Genomic DNA, 19,861 nt, shown 5'->3' on the forward strand with positions numbered 1-19,861 from the left:
GCCAAGAATTTTGCAGGTGGTCTGGTGGACTCAAAGGGGCAGTCCTCTGATTAGAGGCCTGCTGGCTTCTGCTGCTTTCTGTTATTTCAACATGCAACCAAAGGCAAATTACTGATTGTGTGAAGTTAAGTAATCATATGACTTAGTACCTACAGAGTACCTTTGTTTTATTTTGCCTATAAAATAGAAAATGTGCAGATAAACAATGTATAACGCTCACGTATACAAATCCTACTTTGTATCTCGTTTCCATATTCCAAATGATATCAGTCCAGATGTTTTTAACATTTAAATGTATTGAAGAAAATGTCTGTCTTGTTTTTTTAATAGCATTTGTATTTCCATTCCCATGTTAATTACACTAATTTGTATGGATTAGAAACAGGAAGCAGCCATACAGAAATTTACATCAAGCACAAAGCAATCCACTTCTCCTCACTCGCTTCTTCTTGGACATTTCGACTCTATCACACGGTCGTTATCATTGTCACGTTAATGATCATCGTTTGAGCAGACATGGGCGGGAAGTCCTAAAAGTGCTAGAATTATTCAAACTTTGAACATAAGTTCCATCACAACTGAGCCAACTTCGTCTGCCTTATGAAGACTGCCTGACACTGTCAAAAGCTCAAGAACAAGCTAGTAAGTTGCGACTGATTTATCAGCTGCTGCTTCCACTGTTCCGGATGTTCCTGGTGGACCAATAACTTACCAAGACACTTCATGTTGGTTCTTACTTTAATTTGTCACCCTGTTCAGGTTTAGCAGTTGCCTTTTCAGCTGTGTTTCCTCGCAGCAACGAGCTCCAGGGGTCTAATTTTGGTCATTATAATTTCAGTATGGAGTTCTCCCTATTCTCACTGAGTCTGCACAGGCTTGCTTTCTCACATAAATACATCCCTGTTGGCTGGAGTGTTCAAAATCTCCCTGCCATTGCCCTAATGTGAGACATTAGCCTACGAATCGGATTTGGTCCCTGGTTGCTCCAATCTAGCCACCCAATTCTATTAGTCAGGATGGGTTAAATGAAGAAGAGGGATTTCCTCATGGGAATGAAAAAAAAAAGCTAAAACTTAATAAGAATCTTTCATTAACGATCCGCAAATAACTACAAAAAAAACCTGGATCGTGGAAATCCAGGCTTACTCCCATTTTACTGGATTACAATTAACATCAATGTAATCACCACTATTATCCAATTACATGCATTCTGTTTTTCCACACCATGCACATTGTTCAATAATAGCCTCTGGATGGGTAATTCTTTCTGATAGAAAGGAGGACAAAGTGTCTGAGAGGAGTGTGAACCTGCCCCTGACTCATCCTCCTCAATATTTTCTAATCTAACTTTAATTGCTTGGCCTCAACTTTCAACTTTATTTTTAAAGATTCATTTCCCAATCTACTTGAGAGCAGTTCTGCTCTGATGGCTCCCCACGCTGCCCGCGGGGCCTCTGACGATAGTAATTCCTTGATGAGGCGCTTACTCACCCAAATCAATTCTTTCCCCTTCCTCACATCTACTTGTTTCCTTTCTCCTCCTCCTGTCATTGTCTCCTGTGAGGGCTGACGCATCCTCCAACATGCATCTATTCCGTCTCGAGTGAGCGATCCATGTGATAAAGCCTTTAAGACACGGCCTGAATAATATTCGCTTTCTCTTTATGCGTGAAGAAACGTCATGTGGAAATGTCACTGGCAACAGAAAAGCCCAAAAAAAACCAAAAAAAAACAAACAAAAGACATAATGAAAAGAATGAGACAAAGTGGCAGAATAAGGCAAACAGCAGCGCTGGAGCTTGGGGGTGAAGTCATTACAGTCGGCATGTGAGAACAGGAGCTGGGTCTGTCTCTGGAGCCAGCTTATTGAGCTCGGATGAGTGACAGTAGACACAGGTAGGCACTGTGTATGAGTATGTTGTTCCCCCTCTTCCATGTGGATTACTGCGAACAAAAGGCCAGACTCTTTTCCTAATCAAGCTAATGGAGTGGGAACAAGCTGGTGGCTGAACTAGATGGGCGGCGACAGGTAGAAGGGCCTCGGGGGGATTTAGGGATTCAGGGTAAGAGAGACTGAGGTGAGGACTTCAGCTCTTGATTGGCAGAACACAGGATGATAAAAAGCCCCGGCTTGTACTGTCAGATCCGTTAGCAGGAACATACAGTGACAAGCACTGTGGTTCATGTTAGCCGTCCACACTGGCAAAGAGCAGCTTCAGAGCTGATACCACAGGCCCGGGTGCTACAAGTGTGAGAATAGCTGCTCGTTTGACAGCGGCAACCTGCTTAAACTTTAGTGTGTCATTGTACTTTAGTGTCTATTCAACAGTCAACACATTTAATCCCTGTTTTTGCCTGCGGGACAACGGGTTTGAGTTACAGCTAAGATGACGCTGCAAAGGAAGAGGTCACAAGGGTGAGTACATTCAGAAAAGACTATTTCGATTGGCTTACTTTCACCAGGATAAGCTATTCAGTAAAAATACTGCTTTATCAAAAACTAATAATATAACTGCTCAGGTTCAAAGCTCTTTTGTAACCTTGATAGCAGCAGTTGAGAAGACAATCACGCCACAAGGTGGGTTCAGTCGTCAGCTAGTTAGTTAGTTCGTTTTAGTAGTTGTGGACCTTTTGATCGTATCACATGATCGTCAGCAGACAGAGTTTGACATGCTCAAATAGATGATGTGCAAGTCTCCACTTTTTTCTCAGAGGATGTGATGCGACCGAGAGCTCCAGAAAAGCTACTAAATGGAACTTTTGGATAAACTTTTCCCAACTGCTGCTGCCAAGGTCAAGAATGAATTCCGAATGATGAACTTCAGCTTTCGGGCCAACATGGACGAGTAGTCAGAACAAAGAGAAATCAGTCGAGTCAACCAGACTGTAGTTTACATTCGAAAACCTTTATATTCATATGGTCTTTTAAAGTCTGTCAAAGTAACAGATAATGTACGGTGAGACAGTCACTGCGGGAAAATACACATTGAAGGAAATTAATTCAACATCAGGGGCTTATTTTTGAAAAAAAAAAACCCTTCTGCCTATGAATTATCTAAAAAATAAATATTGGATTTAGTTTTAAATACACATTGTGACAAGACAAGATGAGGGATTCAGCCTCTACCTGCTTCAGTGTTCCTGAACAAGTGACAAATCTATCCAGATTTCTTCTGTACCCGCACCTCTAACCTGAAGTTGACTGAAAATACTTAAAAAGCCATCTTTAAACAGCCTCTTCTCATTTATCTGAATCTTTTCTTCATATCTCAGCATGTTCTTTTAAACGTATCTCAACTTCTCGCCTTCAGGAGACCTGCACTGGTGCTTTGCTGGTTTCTACTCTGGATCTCTCTTCAACCAGACTCCCTCCACAGGGTGTCAGCTGTCAATCTGCGGCGCTTCATTGGTTGTGCAGTCCGGGAGTTCACCTTCCTGGCCAAGAAACCCGGCTGCGGGGGCCTGCACATCACCACTGACGCCTGCTGGGGGCGCTGTGAGACCTGGGAGGTGAGCAGCTGGGGTTGAAAGCTACTGTACTGCACACACAGAGAGAAGAGGAGTGTAAATGTGTTTATACAGAGAGGCGATGTAAGCAAAGCTGACAACTTTACACAAAAGAAAAATAGCCTGCTGTTTGCATCAGCTTACACTGGAAGAAAGAGAAAAGAAGAAGATGACGGATTAGATGCAGGTTCAGCCAGTCGGACGGACTAAGGCACAGATGGAGAGACAGACAGGCAGAAAGACGGCGAGATAAATACTTTAGATACAGATACGGAGAGACGGGTGATCCCCATGGAGGAAGTTTGTTTTTGCTTTCCTCCCTCTGCAAGGAGGTCAGTCCAAGGTCAGGTGTGCATGCAACCGGGGATTCAGCTGCTAGACCGATACAGTAAATAGATGGACAAATACATGAACAGATAGAGAGACACATGTGCATGTGAGATGTCCAAGACAAACCTACTCTGTGTTTATATTACCCTATCAAGATTTCATTATTGTCACATAGTAAATAGGGGCTGCCTGAAGTGTAAATCTTGCATGCGATTGGAGGAGGACAGAAGGCTTTTGGAGCAGCATGCCCTGAAACGGAGCCGACGCTCTGCAAGAATGGAAAGCAGTGTGGAATCCAGAGATTGAAGTGACAGCAGCGCTTTCCTTAACAATGCCTCAGGTGCACAAAAGACACAATTGGATTTCCTAAGTCACCGGATACTGATTACAAAAAAATGACCAAAAGAATGCCGTGAAATCTCAAGTTTCATCGGGTTTATTGTGGCCAGTGACAAGCGGCATTGGGAAGCCCTGGATTCTCTCTGCTTTATTATTGCAGTGTAGCTGGTGTGTGCAGCAGGCCCGAGCTTTGTTTTGTGATACTCTTCGGATCCCCTGGGGGAGGAGACTCATCTTTTCGTCTGCTCTACCCCACAGGGAGGTCAGAACGCAGTGGAGGGAGTCGGTGTCTTGCTTTAGGAACAGTCTGTAGGACAGACAGTTAGCGGGGCCGGCGGGCAAATCTATGAACCTTAGATCACAGGACAGTCTCTAATTACAACCACCCAGTTTCAGGATTTACAATCTTACCTCCTGCGCGTTCATCCGAAGTTATGATCCGGTCAGACGTTTAATTACGGCAACAGCAGAAAAAGATACGATTCCTGGAACACCAACGCTACAAGCAATTACTAGACGGTTTGCAGGAGTGTAACAAATCTCCAGTCAAACACGGCTTGATAGCAAAAGGGAGGTTATGAGCAAATAATGACAAGCTGAACAAAACAATTTCTTAAATACGAAAAGTCTCATGACATGGATTTCTTTTCACATCAGGCTACTGTGACAAAGAAAACAGTCTAATCTTCAGGTTGGTTTGTAGCTTGAAGTCACCCAGTTGAGTTTTTGCCCATGTGGTGCTGTAGGGTAATGCTTTCGGGCTCAGGCCCATGTATTGTTTATATTTTGTGTCCAACCAGTACACATGCAAGGACTTAGATGCATGCTACGTGTTTTTTTTCCCCCCAATATTTGGTGGTGGCATTGCACTGTAAAAAGGTAGCAAAGTGCCAGTAGAATTGGAGAGGAAAAAAAAAAAACACCACAAGCTGAACAAAAAAATTTTGTAAGCATTTTTAAAAACGCTCTGCAAATGTTTTATGGAGTAGGAAATGCATTAAACATTTTAGTTCTTGTAAGTACTAACATGTTTAATGCAATGCCTTCATTTGCCTTCTTTCTGAGTTGAGAGAGTCTGTAATGGACAGATATCAGAGTGATGTGAATATTCTTATCTAACTCTCGAAAAGAAAGCGAATTTGTGTATTTCCCAAAATGTTCACTATCCCTTTGAGGAATCACACACTATATCTGAGATATTTGCAACCCTGTTCCTTTAAAACAAAACCATCAGAGATTCAGTGTGTGTGTGTGTGTTTGGTCTGTATTTCCAGAAGCCTGTCCTGGACCCTCCCTACATTGAGTCCTACCAGCGGGTTTGTACCTACAATGAGACCCGCCTGGTCACCGTGAAACTGCCCAACTGCCAGCCGAATGTCGACCCAATGTACACCTACCCCGTGGCCTTGAGATGTGGCTGTGGGGTCTGTCTGACCAGCACCACTGAATGTATAACCTCTGTGTGACACAGGTCTGAACAGGCAGAAATTGTTTTTGTTTTTAACATTTTTACACTTTTGCTTTTAATAACTGCTCTGGAATCGGAAAATTGGACGATGAGGTCTACAGACAACACGTATGTCATGAGAATAGTCTGTAAAATGCTACAATCACATAAAAACGTTGCTAGTCAGCAATGCTAGCTTTCGAAATTCAAACTACTTCCCGATTCTGTAGCTGGAATTTAATCTCCACTAAAGTTTGTCTGTGACTGTGGTTCCTTGGCACTGCCTGTTAAATTTATGTCAACTGTTCAGATATTTTCTCTATAAAAAGAGGGTTTCAGAACACATACTGTCTTCTACAGGAAAACAGCCACCAGAAAAATTAGGTAAATTTAGCAAATAGCAAAAAACTTACATATAGCACCTTTAACGCTCTATAGCTTTGTAAAAATGTTTCTGTTTAGTTTTCTGCTCTGCTCAAAATTTAATCCAGATGTAATTTTCTTTAAATTGACAAAAATGATTTTTAGGGTAACTTTTGGTAAGGCATAGCCACTTTCTTTCAGGGTCTTTTTTTTAATTTGAATTTTTTATATTTGCTTGAATAAACAAAATGTTGTCAGTTTGGTCATTACAAATGTGAATGTGTTTATGAGGTATGGTTAGTTATAAACACTGGTACATCTGGTCCATTGTAAATCCTAGATTGACTGAGTTTACTCAAATATGGAATTTTAAGCAAATCAAATTATATATTTTACTCAAATTTCTTGATTCCTGAGGACACTAACAACACAAATCATGGTGTACATCATGCAGGTTAAGCCATCAAGATACATTTCTACGATATTTTAATTTGAGTGGCTATTCAATGAACAAACAGAAGGAAGTTTTGTTCTATTGAATTTTGATTTTGTAATTTTAATTTTCATAATTTTAATGACTAACATACTAACTAACAACAGTTAGTGATTTTAGCTTGAGCCAGTGCCTTGGTTTTTTTTTTCTCCCACCAACTGAAATGTGTGATTTCTCGTAACACTGCTCTAGAGGGAGGCCAAAGATCAGCCTTGGCTGCAGAACAACATCCCTGGAGCTGGTGGGGATTCAGCATCCTGCCACAGGACACTTCAATAGGGCAGATGTTCACTGTAATGGGGGCTTGAACTACGACCTCCCAGTTATCTCTCTAAACTTTCTTTGATATAATATATACTTTTAAACCAATATTTCTCTTTTCACTTGTGAGATTTAATATACCTTCCTTAAAATGTAGCAATACAGCGATCAGCCACATCCTTACAACCAGTAACTGGTTTTGACGATGTGGCTGATCAGTGTATGTCACCTACTTCCCTCAGCACCCCTTTAAAAATCTACAAGAACTTTTCCTTCTAAAAGCTAGCAGTCCGTTTTAAAGCTTGTGATCGCTGTAACTGACATAATTGATAATTAGTCTTTCAAAGAATAATCAGTCGTTGATGGGCGGCTAATGACGTGACCGCTTGTGAGCGCTTAATTAACTGACCTGAGCTCTGAGGCCAAAGCGCCTGCTGGTTAGTCATCGGTGTCGGGGCAAAAAGAAATCAGCCCTTGCTAAGTGTTATTATTCATGATTCCCAAGGAGAACAGGGTTTATGTAATCCCTGAGTGCTCACATGTCACTGAAGAGCTGCAGGGCTGTGTTTGAGCCCAAGAGCTCAGAGGGAAACAGAACACACTCCTCCCAGGATACAAACCCTCCCTCTTCCTCTGTCTGTCTCTGTTTGGCTTCATTCACACATTACACTTCAGCTCTGAACTACTGCAAAGTGCTGATTTTATTTATGGATGGCTATTGATATGCACTCATCCATTAGGACATATCATTGTCAGTTTTTACTTTTTAAAAAATCTTAGAATTTGTCTGTTTTTGTTTTGAATATTTAATATTGAGTAAAGAAATGGGTTAAAAAAAAAAACAGTAATAAAATATTAAACTCTGGTGCATAATAAGAGGCCTGATTGTGTTTTCTCTCCATTTTTCCTCTCAATTTTATATATTATTCTAAGTATTTTCTGAGCTGTCCTCATCACAAGAGGACCTTATTTTACTGAAAATGACTTGGTCATTTAAAATAAATAACAATAGCTTTTTTGTGTGAGTATCTGTAAAACATTTAAACAATCAGCCGTATTTACCGTATAACAGATGGGTAGCAGTGCTGAAAAGTGCTCGGAGTAAAACTAAATTTGATTTTGTGTCAGAGTTCAATCAGAAATAAGAATGACAGCGATGAGTCACCGGGCATTTCCCTAATCATAGGGTCATCTAAATGGCACGTGAACGTTTTATCATCATGACTGACACTTCAGATAATTAGTGCAAAGATAATCACGAAGTTCTATTGATTCTTCTCCATCTTTAGAAGCTAGTAGTACTATCTGTAGTCTGATATACACTAATACCAGGAGGTCTTTTTTGACTGAGGTCACTGTTACCTCCAACCGTGAGTGACAGTGAGTGAAATACATCCTCTGATGTACAGAAAATCCCGGGATGCAACAGATTTTTGTGTTTTATTTTTAAGCTTAAAATGTCAACTGACAGGGCTACCTTATACCTGAAAAACCGAAGTTACAGCTACTTACTTTAAGGCCCGTGTGCACGCGTTCGGAGATGACGCTCTTAACTGCATGACTTGAAGCAGGTGAGCGGGTCTTAAGTTGGGAAATACAGACTGAATGTTGGAGCTGTTGTTGGAGCTGTCGCAACAATCGAACCCGTGACCTTACAATTACAGAGCAGTGTTTACTTTGGTGAACAAATGAGTGAAAATTCAGACTTTATTCCCATCACACTTTTGTTACATTTACTAGAAAAGTCAAATATAGGTTAGCCAAGATTTGATGTGGTATTCTTTTTTGGAAGCCCAAGAGTTTAACACTTAACGTTTGTGTTGGATTACTCAAATAGTTTGTTTTGATGTATTTTTAAAATTTGAAACACTGACTTTGCATTTGCTTGTTTAAAGAGTAACTTGATACCAGGCTGAACACCCAACAGTGGTGCCGCGGTGTACTGACACACACTGGAGTACACTCCTACATCACTGCAGCAACATGAGAAGCCACCAGAGGTCAGCAAAAACATGATTTTTGGCTGCTATTAAATTGCTCTTTCAAAATTCAGATTTTTTCTAAAAAGGTTCAATTTAAACAAACTTTTGAACTGAAGTACACTACACACCAATATTTAATATCAGCTTGCATAGCATGGAGTAAGTTGGTGGCAACATTCAAGGCAGTTGATCGCAGATATAATCAAAAGGCCTCAAAAGGCCTCAAAAGCCAGTGGATTTTGCAACTTCAAAGAGGACAAACCCTGAATTACAACCCAAGCTGGGGGCATTAACCATCATGTCACCAAAACACACCCATACATTATCATAAATGTTCTGAGATTCTGTTCAATTTCTTCAGCAGTCGACTGCCATTTATTAATTTTTTCGCCACTTACTAAAATACCAGGGATAATTGAATAACCATTCGTTTTGAGTTATGTGCTTCTATTTTAAGTTGCAGTATGGTAATAGTTTTGTATAGTTACAGAACTTTTACCTCCTAGTTTGCTTCTTCATACTAAGACCCAAACAAAAGGAAAACAATAAATAGGTTATATTGTTGTTGGATTCTCTTCCACAATGTGCAGCTGGTAAAATTAAACTGATTATCGTGTCATATGCAAAGGCAGTTCTTTGTAGCCATCAACTCCAGAACAGAACCACAAACTGCCATAAAAAAAGGGGGGGAAATGCATATACAAACAGTTGTCTGAGTGAGTGCTGAAGAGGCTTTTAATGGTGAAGAGAAAATGGAGAGGTTTAAAGGAGAAACAGAGGAGAGGTCAGCTGTCTGGGCTGTTGGCTCTCCTGAGACCTCTGTTATCTTCAACAGCCCTGACAGGAGAGTCGCTGTAATGACCCCCGCTGTCCTAATCATTCCTGACATTACCACTTCCTCCTTTGGCTGTAGGGGAGGTGGGGGGCTGCAACAGCTCTTGGCAGGAGGACCATAACACAGAGGGAGAGAGGGAGGAGGAGGAGGCTCTTAGTGAAACCATGAAACCATCAACTGAGGTTCCTACCCTGAGGTCTGCAACCTCCTGTGGGAGCTCAGAGGGAGACACGATGACTCATATCGGAGACCTTTGTTCAGGATGAAATGAGCAGTGTTCGCTTGATCATTTTTTTTAAAGGGGGCTATTCAGAAATTTCTCATCTATCTCAACCCATGCTCTTACTCTGATTGTAAACAAAAATCCCGGTGTGACGTTAGGACACTACTAAGATATTTAAACTGTTTAAAGCTCCAGTACTCAGTATGTTCATGTTAACAGTGACTCGACAGACTGCGTTTATATGGAAGGAAGTGCTAGTATCGATGAACCCAATCCATAGTGATTTTTAGCCTCTTTTAGCTCATTGTTTTGGTTTTTAAAGCACATTTACTGTGTGGGACAGTTTCAGCGCTCTCTCGTTGCTATTTTCATCAGACAAGCTGTGAAAAAACCCACTGTCCACTACCCGCTCAGCACCAAACAGCAGGCAAAGTTAGAGACTAGCTGGTGAATTAAGGGGAACATCCAGCGAGTCAGGAGCCAGATATGTTTCTCAGGATGCGGAGAACAGATCAGAGCCAAAAGGAGAATGAATATTGAACCTACATTCATCCATTGTCAAATGAATGCTAGGGTTGCTCTGGGTCTGCTGGATGGGCAGGTTGGCAACTGCTTGCTAAACACGTTCGCCACAACTACTTTATGACACGGTAACATGTCAGGTAGTTGTGGAGTGCCTCCGAGTCAGCAAATCAGTTAGTGCGGCTGCAAAGGAAAATTTCAACAACACAAAACATCTAAACTGCCAAAAAGGCCAAAAAGTCACATGACAGGCAGAGAGGTTTACGTGCAGTGTAGGTTTACATTACCAATATGCGGCAGGAAAAAAAGAAACTGTCTTTGCTCGCCTCATTGTCATAACAGTGAAGAAGGCACTACCGATTACATGAAGCAGCCAGTGTAGTGCTGCTGAGAGGTTCAGCATCTTTGCCCTTTCCATAGAAAAGCAACGGACATTGCCACAAAGCAGTTCTGCCACCGATGATGTGTAGAAGGTCGCTCAGCTTGAAAAGCTAGAGACGCCATAACAAATGTTCAACGGTTTACAGAAGGGTTCGGGTTTGATTCTCTAAATGGAAAACATGGCCAAGAGAGCTAAAATGTTGGGAACCTGACATGAAAAATCGAATCAGGTCATCCTAGGACCAAAAGCAAACGAGTAGAAACAGACTATTTCTGCTGTGGTTTGAGCATAAAACATGCTTCAGGTCATAAAATAACCAAACTAAGTACCTTTAATGCAGTTCTCTTGATTGAAACATTATTCACAAACTGGCATTTGAACTGACGTCAAATTGTTATGTCGACCTGGAGGTTAAACACCTAAAATAAATTCATTTTAAGTTCATTAGAAATGAGTGTTCTCCCACGCTATTACTGTAAGTCTAGGTCACTAAAACAGGGTTGGTTTCTCACTTTTTCTCATTAATGAACTGCAGGTTGGGATCAAGTGCAGGTGAGCGGCCTTTGCAGTCGAGTCTTAAGGGCAACTTCCCCTCCGGTGCCTGTGAAACAGCCTGACAGGTACCAGCTGAGGTTATGAATTATACAGTCGCTCCTGCAGGGATGTGGGATTGGCAAAGAGGATCTGTGAGGATGACGAAGCTTCGGGGGAGAGAATAGCAGAGCAGCTCTGTTAGGTGAGATTTCTCCAGGGACATACCCACTGTAGATGGTTATCGCCTTTATTACCATAGACGTAATATGACAGAGGTGGCGTGGGTGACGGCTGATTGATGAACTCGCTTTTGCTGGCAGAAAATTCCGCACACAGCATTTTTTTCAGCTGTGGAATCATGAAAAGAATCATGGGAAGTGATAATGTATTGGTTTCCTTGTTGGTTTTGAACAAAGGCTGAAAGTACATTTGGAGGTACTGCTACTAATTTCCATTCGGATAAACCTTTTACCTTTCCTTTCTACATTTCAAAGGGAAATGTGGTACTTTTAATGTACATAACTTTAGAGATTTACATTCATCTAACATTCATGCACAAATTAAGAGTCCGTCCTTACGAGAGAAACAAAAGCATTTGTTTTCTGTTCAAATGCCTAAAACAACATATATTTAGATGTAGATGACCTCTAGCGAAATATGTGAAATATGGTTTTCGTCCACCAGGAGCAAAGGTGCAAGTAGCGTGGCCTTGTTATTAGTTCCACAAACCTCTGGAGGAGGAGGTCTGCGTGGATGGAGGGCCAACAGAGTGTGTGGACACAGAGTTAGTTATCGGCTCCTCACTAACAGTCACAGTTGGCACTGTTCGACCTTCAAACCAACACTTGGGATGGAGCAGATTTGCCCCCTTTATTAAGGACACAAAACCTCAGGCTGGGATGGATGGACGGGTCCGCAACGCGTTTGATTTGGACAAAGAGACTGCAGTTAGTTTGCCATTCAAATGCATGAGAACAGCCCTTAAAGACATACCGAGGAGGAAAATAAAACAAGTTAATGAATGATAAAATATAAGGGAAAATAGACAAAAGATAATAGACAAGAAGTAAAGTTTCAGTGCAGTATTAAATAGCTAATTTGATAAAGGAAATAAAGATGAAGCAAAACTAAATGTAGTTAATCAGAAGCAAATGGGGGAAAAAAGAGAGTTTTGAATATATCCCTATGACTGCTTTCACACAGTTTTTCTTACCATCCCCCTTGCTGCTTTAGAACAGATCGCCCACTGGATACAATCTGTCAGCCTATCAGCCTTAAATACCATTGACAAATAATATAACCGTGAGGGGTGGCGGTGGAGTCACTGCACTCCCACCTCCTCTGCAGGAGATAAGACAATAATGTCATTACAGCACCGGGAGGTCACACCACTGCCACTATACTGGCAGCGTGTTAGGCACTGCATAATCCCACTCAGCCAGAAATCAGCAGAAAAAGCTTTTTCTTCTTTTCTTTCTAAAAAAAAAAGCTACACTAAAACACACACACTTTGTATTCACAGCTTAGGGGTTCGAGCTCCTGCTTTCATCTAGAGGTACAACATTTAACAAAACTTCATTTCACTGACGCACAAAAATAGGAGCAACCGACAGAGAGGAGGGTAAATGTGAAGGTGTCTGTAACCTGATAATAATGTGATGACCACAGGAACAGAGGAGTGAGGACATAGCAGGAATTGAGTAGCAGAGAGATAGTAAATATAAATACACAAAGCAATGATAATAAAAAAAAAACACGGTTCTTTATCTCAACAGCCAGTGAAACTGTGATGTGAAACCTTACCTAATATGTATTTTAATGAGATGTGCTGAACAAGTACATCGAAGGCCACCGGTGTGACTCTGGCAACATGTGCTCATCAACCGTAATTCAACTAAGGTAATGAACCACAGGCCTGTCAGGCATCGTGTGCCAAGTGTTGGCTAAACAGATAAATGTAATGTAAAACTCAACACTACACGCATTCTTCACATTATTTGGATTGTCCAGTTTAGATATTTTAAAGAATAGTTTGAAATGTTGCGAAATGCACTAATTTGCTTTGTTGCCGGACATGAGCTGAGAAGACTGACACCACTCGCTCTCATGTCTCTGCGTTAAAGGTGCCCTGGGGAGTTTCTATTTACACTCAGTGTCACTCACCAAAATTCAGCATGTGTTTCCTCCAACAAACACGCTGAAAGCATGTTCTTCCTCATTTGCAAAGCCGATTTTTCCAAAAAGTTTAAATCCTGCATTGTTTGCGTCCATGTTTACAAGCTTGCGGTATTACTGCCACCTGTAGATGACTGAAATAGAGTGAAAGCATTTGGCAGGAACTCATATCGTGCCCCCCCCCCCCGTGTGTAATGGGAACTAACAAAACCGGGACGCAAACGTACAAACATCCCTTCGTAGTGCTACTGCTGATCAAGAACTACACAAGGAAACTTAGAGTATGAGGCAGGAGTCAGGAGGAGATTAGCCTAGCTTAGCATAAAGACTGGAGGTGGGCGGAAACAGCTAGCCTGCCTCTCACCAAAGGGTGAAAACATGTCTAACGACACATCTGAAGCTAAATGATTAACGTTATGTCTTGTTTGGTTGATTTGTACACAAACAGAAATGTGACTTATTGCATTAATATCTGTGGTTTTACGAGTTGTTATGTGCCGGAACTATTCCTTGGCAAACAGCAGCCAGGTGTAGTGACTTCCCCGAGTCTGTCAGGCAGGCAGCTGAAGATGCTGCACGGAAACACGGGGCAGATGGACAAAGAGGTGTTTGTCTTTCAAAATTATGAGTTGCCAAAAACTCCATTTAGGGGCTCCACCACTGAGCAAAGCTCTTGTCTTTCCTTTTTTACAATATTAGTTAGTCTCTCCAAGGCTAGACAGGCTGCCAGTCCCTTCACCCCCATTCCAACAGAAGATATGTCCATGTTCTTCCATAATAGTGCAATTATCCTTCTGGCTTGTGAAAGTCCAAAGTCAATGAGCAGCGACTGCTGCAGAGATTTAAAAAAAAAAAGTCTTCAGGGTATACAGAGAGTTTGGCTCGTAAAGGAATTTCCTTTCCAATTATCAGGCTTATACATTCAACCGCACTCTTCCAGAATCGCTGTAGCTTTGTAGACTCCCACAAACAATGAACTAAGGTACCTTTTTCCTCTCCGGAACACTAGGGAACATTTTACTTAATCTGTTAGGGGTAAAATGAGTTTGCACCAACCATTTGTATTGTAATAAATTGTAAAATTTGTATTAATAGACTGGGTCTGGGCCTTAAAACAAGCCGTTTCCCAATAAATTCTCCGTGCCTCTAGCTTTTTGGAAGACGAATCTCTTGAATATGTTAACAATAATACATAAAGAGAATGGTCCTTCACCATTTATGCGGGTGAGAGGTCGTTCCCTCGGTTTTAGATAATGGAGGTACAGACAACACTCGCTGATGAGTGGAGAAGAGAAAATGTTTCAGCTGTAAGTACTTAAAGAAATGGTTTTTTTTTCCCTAAATGTCACATTTCTTGCAAAACTGCAGATTTTCTTCTACATATAGACCCGGAAATTTTCTCTACAGCTTTGTTGAACCACAACTTAAGTCCGCCATCTGCATCCACCTCCCCGGATACAGAACAAGTGTTGCCCCATACAGGGGAGAACTGTGACACTGGCATTTTGCAGCTGTGTTGCCAACATGTTGATGTGCAGAGTAGCTTCTGAGAAAAGGACTCTTTGTCCGTTTACCTTGCTTTTTAACCCCAGCTGAATATAAGTAAAGCTTAAGAAGAAGCCCTGATGTTGATTTCTGCTCTACAGTCACCCAAGCTGGAAAGGGAGCCACAGAGATATATTACACTGCTGATCTTAACCGCGAAGCCCAATAATACCATTTTAATTTGTGAAGCTGAAGCCCTCCTCTTTCATTGTCAACTCCTAGTTACCAAATCGTGTTTACGCGTGGCAAGGCCAATTTATTTTTGTGGAGCATCTTTCAACAACGAAGCCGTTCAAAGCGCCTTTTAGACAGTATAGTAGTTTATGTACTTAGTCGTGCAGCGTTCTAGCGAAGCCGAATTTAGCGCCACCACAGTGTGGTACTGGTGATGGTGGCTCAGTGGGATGACGAGGCTTTAGATCCCAGATGCCCCCCCCCCCACTGTCTGCTTTGCTTCCGCCTCCTCCTGATGACGTAATCCACTGAAATCAGACAAAAACGTCCCTTCAGAACACGTCCAGAACACAAGCAGACACTGGCTCCGGTACAGTAGAGTCCGTATGCACACGCAAGCATGAACTGAAGTCCCGACTACGTGCAGCTACGCGCACAAACCTGAGTTGTCGAATGTGCACACAGATTCAACATCATGTGCACACACCTTTTCCGTCTCTTGCCCGGATACACGCTCTTCCTTCCAGACTCGCACGGAGGATTCGAGTGCCGCGATGAGACTAAATCCTGGCGGAGTTTAGGAATCAAAGCGGTGAACCATGCAGTCATTTGAAGGAGAAAAGTCAAATCACCATGATTACATTAGTCAGTGAAATTAGTGAAAAGTACAGGTTCGAATTTTAGCCGCAAAAATGTTATAATAAATGACTATAATAACCCAGCACTTTAGATTTGACATTTAATTTATCGTTTAATGCCACCTTTGCTCTTTGTTCTGGAGTCCACATCTCTGTTCTTTGCTGCGGCAATAACCCGACTGCCCCCAGGCATCAATTAAGCGTGTACAGTACATCTTGTGAAAGGACAGTATAGAGCCAAAAGAAAGGCAAGTTCCTAATTATGCTAGAGTTGTTTCTACTGATGTGAGGCGATCTATCGGTCCAGATCTGCTGTTTCATTAAGTATTAGATTTTAACGATGGAGCTAGTGACACGATGTTCGGACTGAATTCGCCATCTTGGAAAACGTTTCCCTTACCCATCACAGCATCCATCTCACTGATCCTGGACACGTCACATTTCGCTCAGGAATTCATAAGAAGTCACTGCGAGTTGTATACCGTAACTAAAAACTCAGCCAACTAGAGACTTTAACGACATCAGGCAGGTGTAACAGAAAACATCATGTATTAGTACCCAGAGAAGTGTACGCGTTTGAGTCAATACAGATCATGGAATCAGAGATGGTGCAGTATTACCAGGGATTACACCCATCCGACAAAACTTAGAGGTTGCTAGGAAGATTGTCTGTCAGCCGCTGAGCTCTTATTTACAGCGTTCTTTCCTTATTAATGGGAAACTGAAATATCTTCTCCTCATCCCGTGCTTTTTAAGAGAGCTGGATGCAGCGCCGCCGTTCAGCCTCGGTGCCGGTTTGTCCTAGTGGCCACTCACGCTACTTCAACAGAAGAAGAAAACAAAAAAAAACAGATGCAGCCCAAACAGCGTTTTACGCGTAGACGTCTGTAAAAGCGGACAGGACGCCTCAAACTGCTAATAAGGTCATTTGTATTATGCATTTCTTTAAATGATGTAGGTTCATATTTGTAAAACTCTCCCAGAGGCCAGAAAAGGGATTTTTATTTGTGTGGTGTCATCCACATGTAAAGTAAAGTCAGGGGGAATGCGTTTTCTGCCAAGGAACTGGCATTTAAATAAAGATTTGTCACGATAACGCAACGTTAAGGAGGAATAGGAGCCAACTAATGTGCAAGTTCACGGCAGCCAGCATAGCCAGGCTGTCGTCATGAGCATACGTTTGCTAGGAACCTTACGGCGTGATTAACTCACAACACTCAGAAAATGTGTTGAAAACTTTAATCGAAAAAGAAAAAAAGAAAAAAACAGGAGTAGATAATATTACTGTCTCATTCTATGGCAAAAAAAAATGGGCTGTTGCATCATCAGGGGACCAAGCAAGAGCATTACTGACAATAAATGGAAGATTAAATTTACAGACTCAAAGAGGACGGCTTATTTTCTTCTCTACAATCAACTGATCTCCTCACGCTCGTGCCAACACTTCTGAAGTAGCCCAGATCAATGGCCAGATTCAATTTGGAGTCCGTGAGGAGGGAAGGGTCCATTGGGGACAACGCTTCGAGACATTTTCTATTAACGGTCCAATTTTCAAATATCTCACAATGGCCTCAGACTTCCAGTTGATCTTCCACAAGATAATTAAAGGTGACAATACAGGCATTACGGGCCTTACTACAGTATTTCCACTGGTATTGACAGCAGCCAAGGGGGAGGAATGAATAACACGACTTTGGTCTCCAGGCCCTGGAGCAAAACACGTCTCATCCTGACGAAGCTCTGAAGGCAAACGGCTGTGTTGGATACGAAAGGAGCACGAATATAAAGACGTTACGCTGCCTGGTAACTTACTTTCAAGGGACGAAATCAGTGTCTCTGCATCCGACACCAGACCAACTCCACAAAGATCCAATGAGGCACTTTCACTCTTTACTCTCACAATATTAGCTTTGACAAACGTGTGCTACATTTACAGTCGTATTTAGAAAGTCCATAAATCTCCTTTTTATATTTCAAGAGGTATTTTTCGTATCATTATTGGGGCCCTGCTGTCTCGTAAAAAAAGTTGTGTAACTGTGTCGGGGTGAAAAAAAAAAAGGAGGTGGATTCAGAACTCGAGGGGCACTTTTTGCCTTTCAGCTGGTCCCCTTACGTAAACTGGATTTTTCACCTCCATTAAGGACTAAGAGACTGCCCCAGTTTGGGGATGATAAAGTAGGACAACATCATGTTGACTACTTGTTTTGTTTCGCATTTTTGATGTGAGGGTTGTGAGAGGCTGTAATATTTATGACTGGCTGCAGCGTGGAAACAAAAACAATTATAGTCACAGAAATTCCTCTGTGCTGTAGGACAGAAATGGCACAGTAACGGATTTTTTTTTTTTTTTTTTTTCTAGACCAATGAAACCGATAAATATACAGTTCAGTCATTGGGATATTGTGGATAGCATGAACTCACCTCCGGTGTGATGAGCCAGCTGCAGGTTACTCTGGATTCTGGGACAACTTTTTATTCTTTCTTGTGTGGAGTTCAAGAAAAAGTAACCAAAAATAAATAAATAAATAACTAAATAAATGCAGGGATCCTAAGGGGAGATATTTTCCCACGTGCACCAGATTCTGTGTTATGGAACCGCTACGGGTACATGAGCCGTACGTAGGGAGTCCTCTTAGGGGCTCTGGAGGAACGGGGGGTTCAAGGAATCACAGAATTGTGTTAGCGGTAAACAGCCTTATATCTTTAAAATTACTGACAGTTAGAAAAAGTTAAAATACTTTATTTACCATCTGTCAAACACTTTAATTATACACGTAATTATACCTGAAATCAAAATTTTAGGTTTAAAAAAGTGAACCCTTATATGAATAGTGAAAATAAAAAATAAAAATTAAAAAAAAAAGCTATTTTAATTAATTGGCCCCTTGTTGATAGTCTCTTCTGATCCTGAGCCTAGAGTGTGACCTCTCTGCCTGAGGATGGAGGCAGGCCACTGCAAATTTGCCCTCGTGGAAGCCGGATCAATAAAAGAAAGAATGACACAAACCTTTCGTGTCGATTTCTTTCTTCTTCATTGGATCTCGCCTCTACCTCGGACAATCATTCTTTGTCTCCCCGAAGAGAAAATAAATGAATAAATAGTGGTCTGGAGGGTCCGTAGGGCAGCATCTTTTTTTTAATCAGTTTTCAGTTTCTGTACAGTCTATGAATAGTGCAGCACCTCAACGCTTCCTCTTCAGATCTCTAGAGATTTTCTCCGAGGCTAGCAAAATTAAAAGTTAACTCCGTGGCACAAATTTCAAATCTTAATATCACCCCCGTGTTCTTACTGAATTTATAACCTCTCCCTCTCCAACATTTTGAGTGTGAAATAAGCTCACAGACCTTTTCTCCTCCCAGTATCATTGATGTCAAGCGAGTCTGAATCTGCACTGAGAACAGTACTGGTGAGCGATAACTACGTTTGGTAATGGCCTCTTCATGTGACTGCTGTGAGAAATTTGAATAATTTTTTTGAATTGAATTTGTTGAAAAGTCCTATATCTACATTTGAAAAGTGGCAGAGGCAATGTGCTCTTCACCAATCTAAAATAAATTACGTCTGTTTTTAATAAACAGTTAAAAACTACAGGAGCTTCGCTGTAAAGTTCCCTGCATTTCAGACGTTTGAAGATGAATTTTACCCGGTAATTTTATTTTATAATAAGTGTACTATATTCAGTATATTGCATTTTGGAGTGACACTTTCAAAGAAAGTTGTTATATTGTTTCGGCTTTGAAAAAAGCTAAAAAATACCGAGTGTAAACTGCCTCTAAAGCTGTTGGCTCACACAAAGAGAAGCTAAAATACCAACGCCCTCGTATCATGATTGACACTAAAAAGGAACAATTCTGGAGTAAATGAGCTTCAAACTACAGTAACTCGGAGCCTTAAGTTGTGTGAGATAGCCTTTCACACTTTCACTTTTCACCAGCTGCAATTAAATCTGTTTTCCCAGAGAATCTGCTGGCTCCCCCTCAGCTGACGGGTGTCAGTTTGGGTAAAAGAGTTTGTCTCCCCCTCTCTATTTTCAGGAGCAGTGAGGAGAGGCTAATTGGGATAAGCATGTGCTCCGTCTTGGCACTGAAATGGGGCTCGGCTTTAACTTCT

General features: G+C 41.5%; 1 protein-coding gene across 1 annotated transcript; it reads left to right on the forward strand.

Annotated features, from left to right (window-relative positions):
* The first annotated feature begins 2,387 nt into the window (after window positions 1-2,387).
* Window positions 2,388-6,011, forward strand: gphb5 (glycoprotein hormone subunit beta 5). The gene is made up of 3 exons (XM_040137437.1): window positions 2,388-2,416; window positions 3,312-3,510; window positions 5,451-6,011. The coding sequence occupies exons 1-3, from the start codon at window positions 2,388-2,390 to the stop codon at window positions 5,640-5,642; spliced, it is 420 nt and encodes a 139-aa protein (XP_039993371.1). The 3' UTR covers window positions 5,643-6,011.
* The last annotated feature ends 13,850 nt before the right edge of the window (window positions 6,012-19,861 follow it).

This window comes from Xiphias gladius, chromosome 10, assembly GCF_016859285.1.
Source record: "Xiphias gladius isolate SHS-SW01 ecotype Sanya breed wild chromosome 10, ASM1685928v1, whole genome shotgun sequence".
Classification (NCBI taxonomy): Eukaryota; Metazoa; Chordata; class Actinopteri; order Istiophoriformes; family Xiphiidae; genus Xiphias; species Xiphias gladius.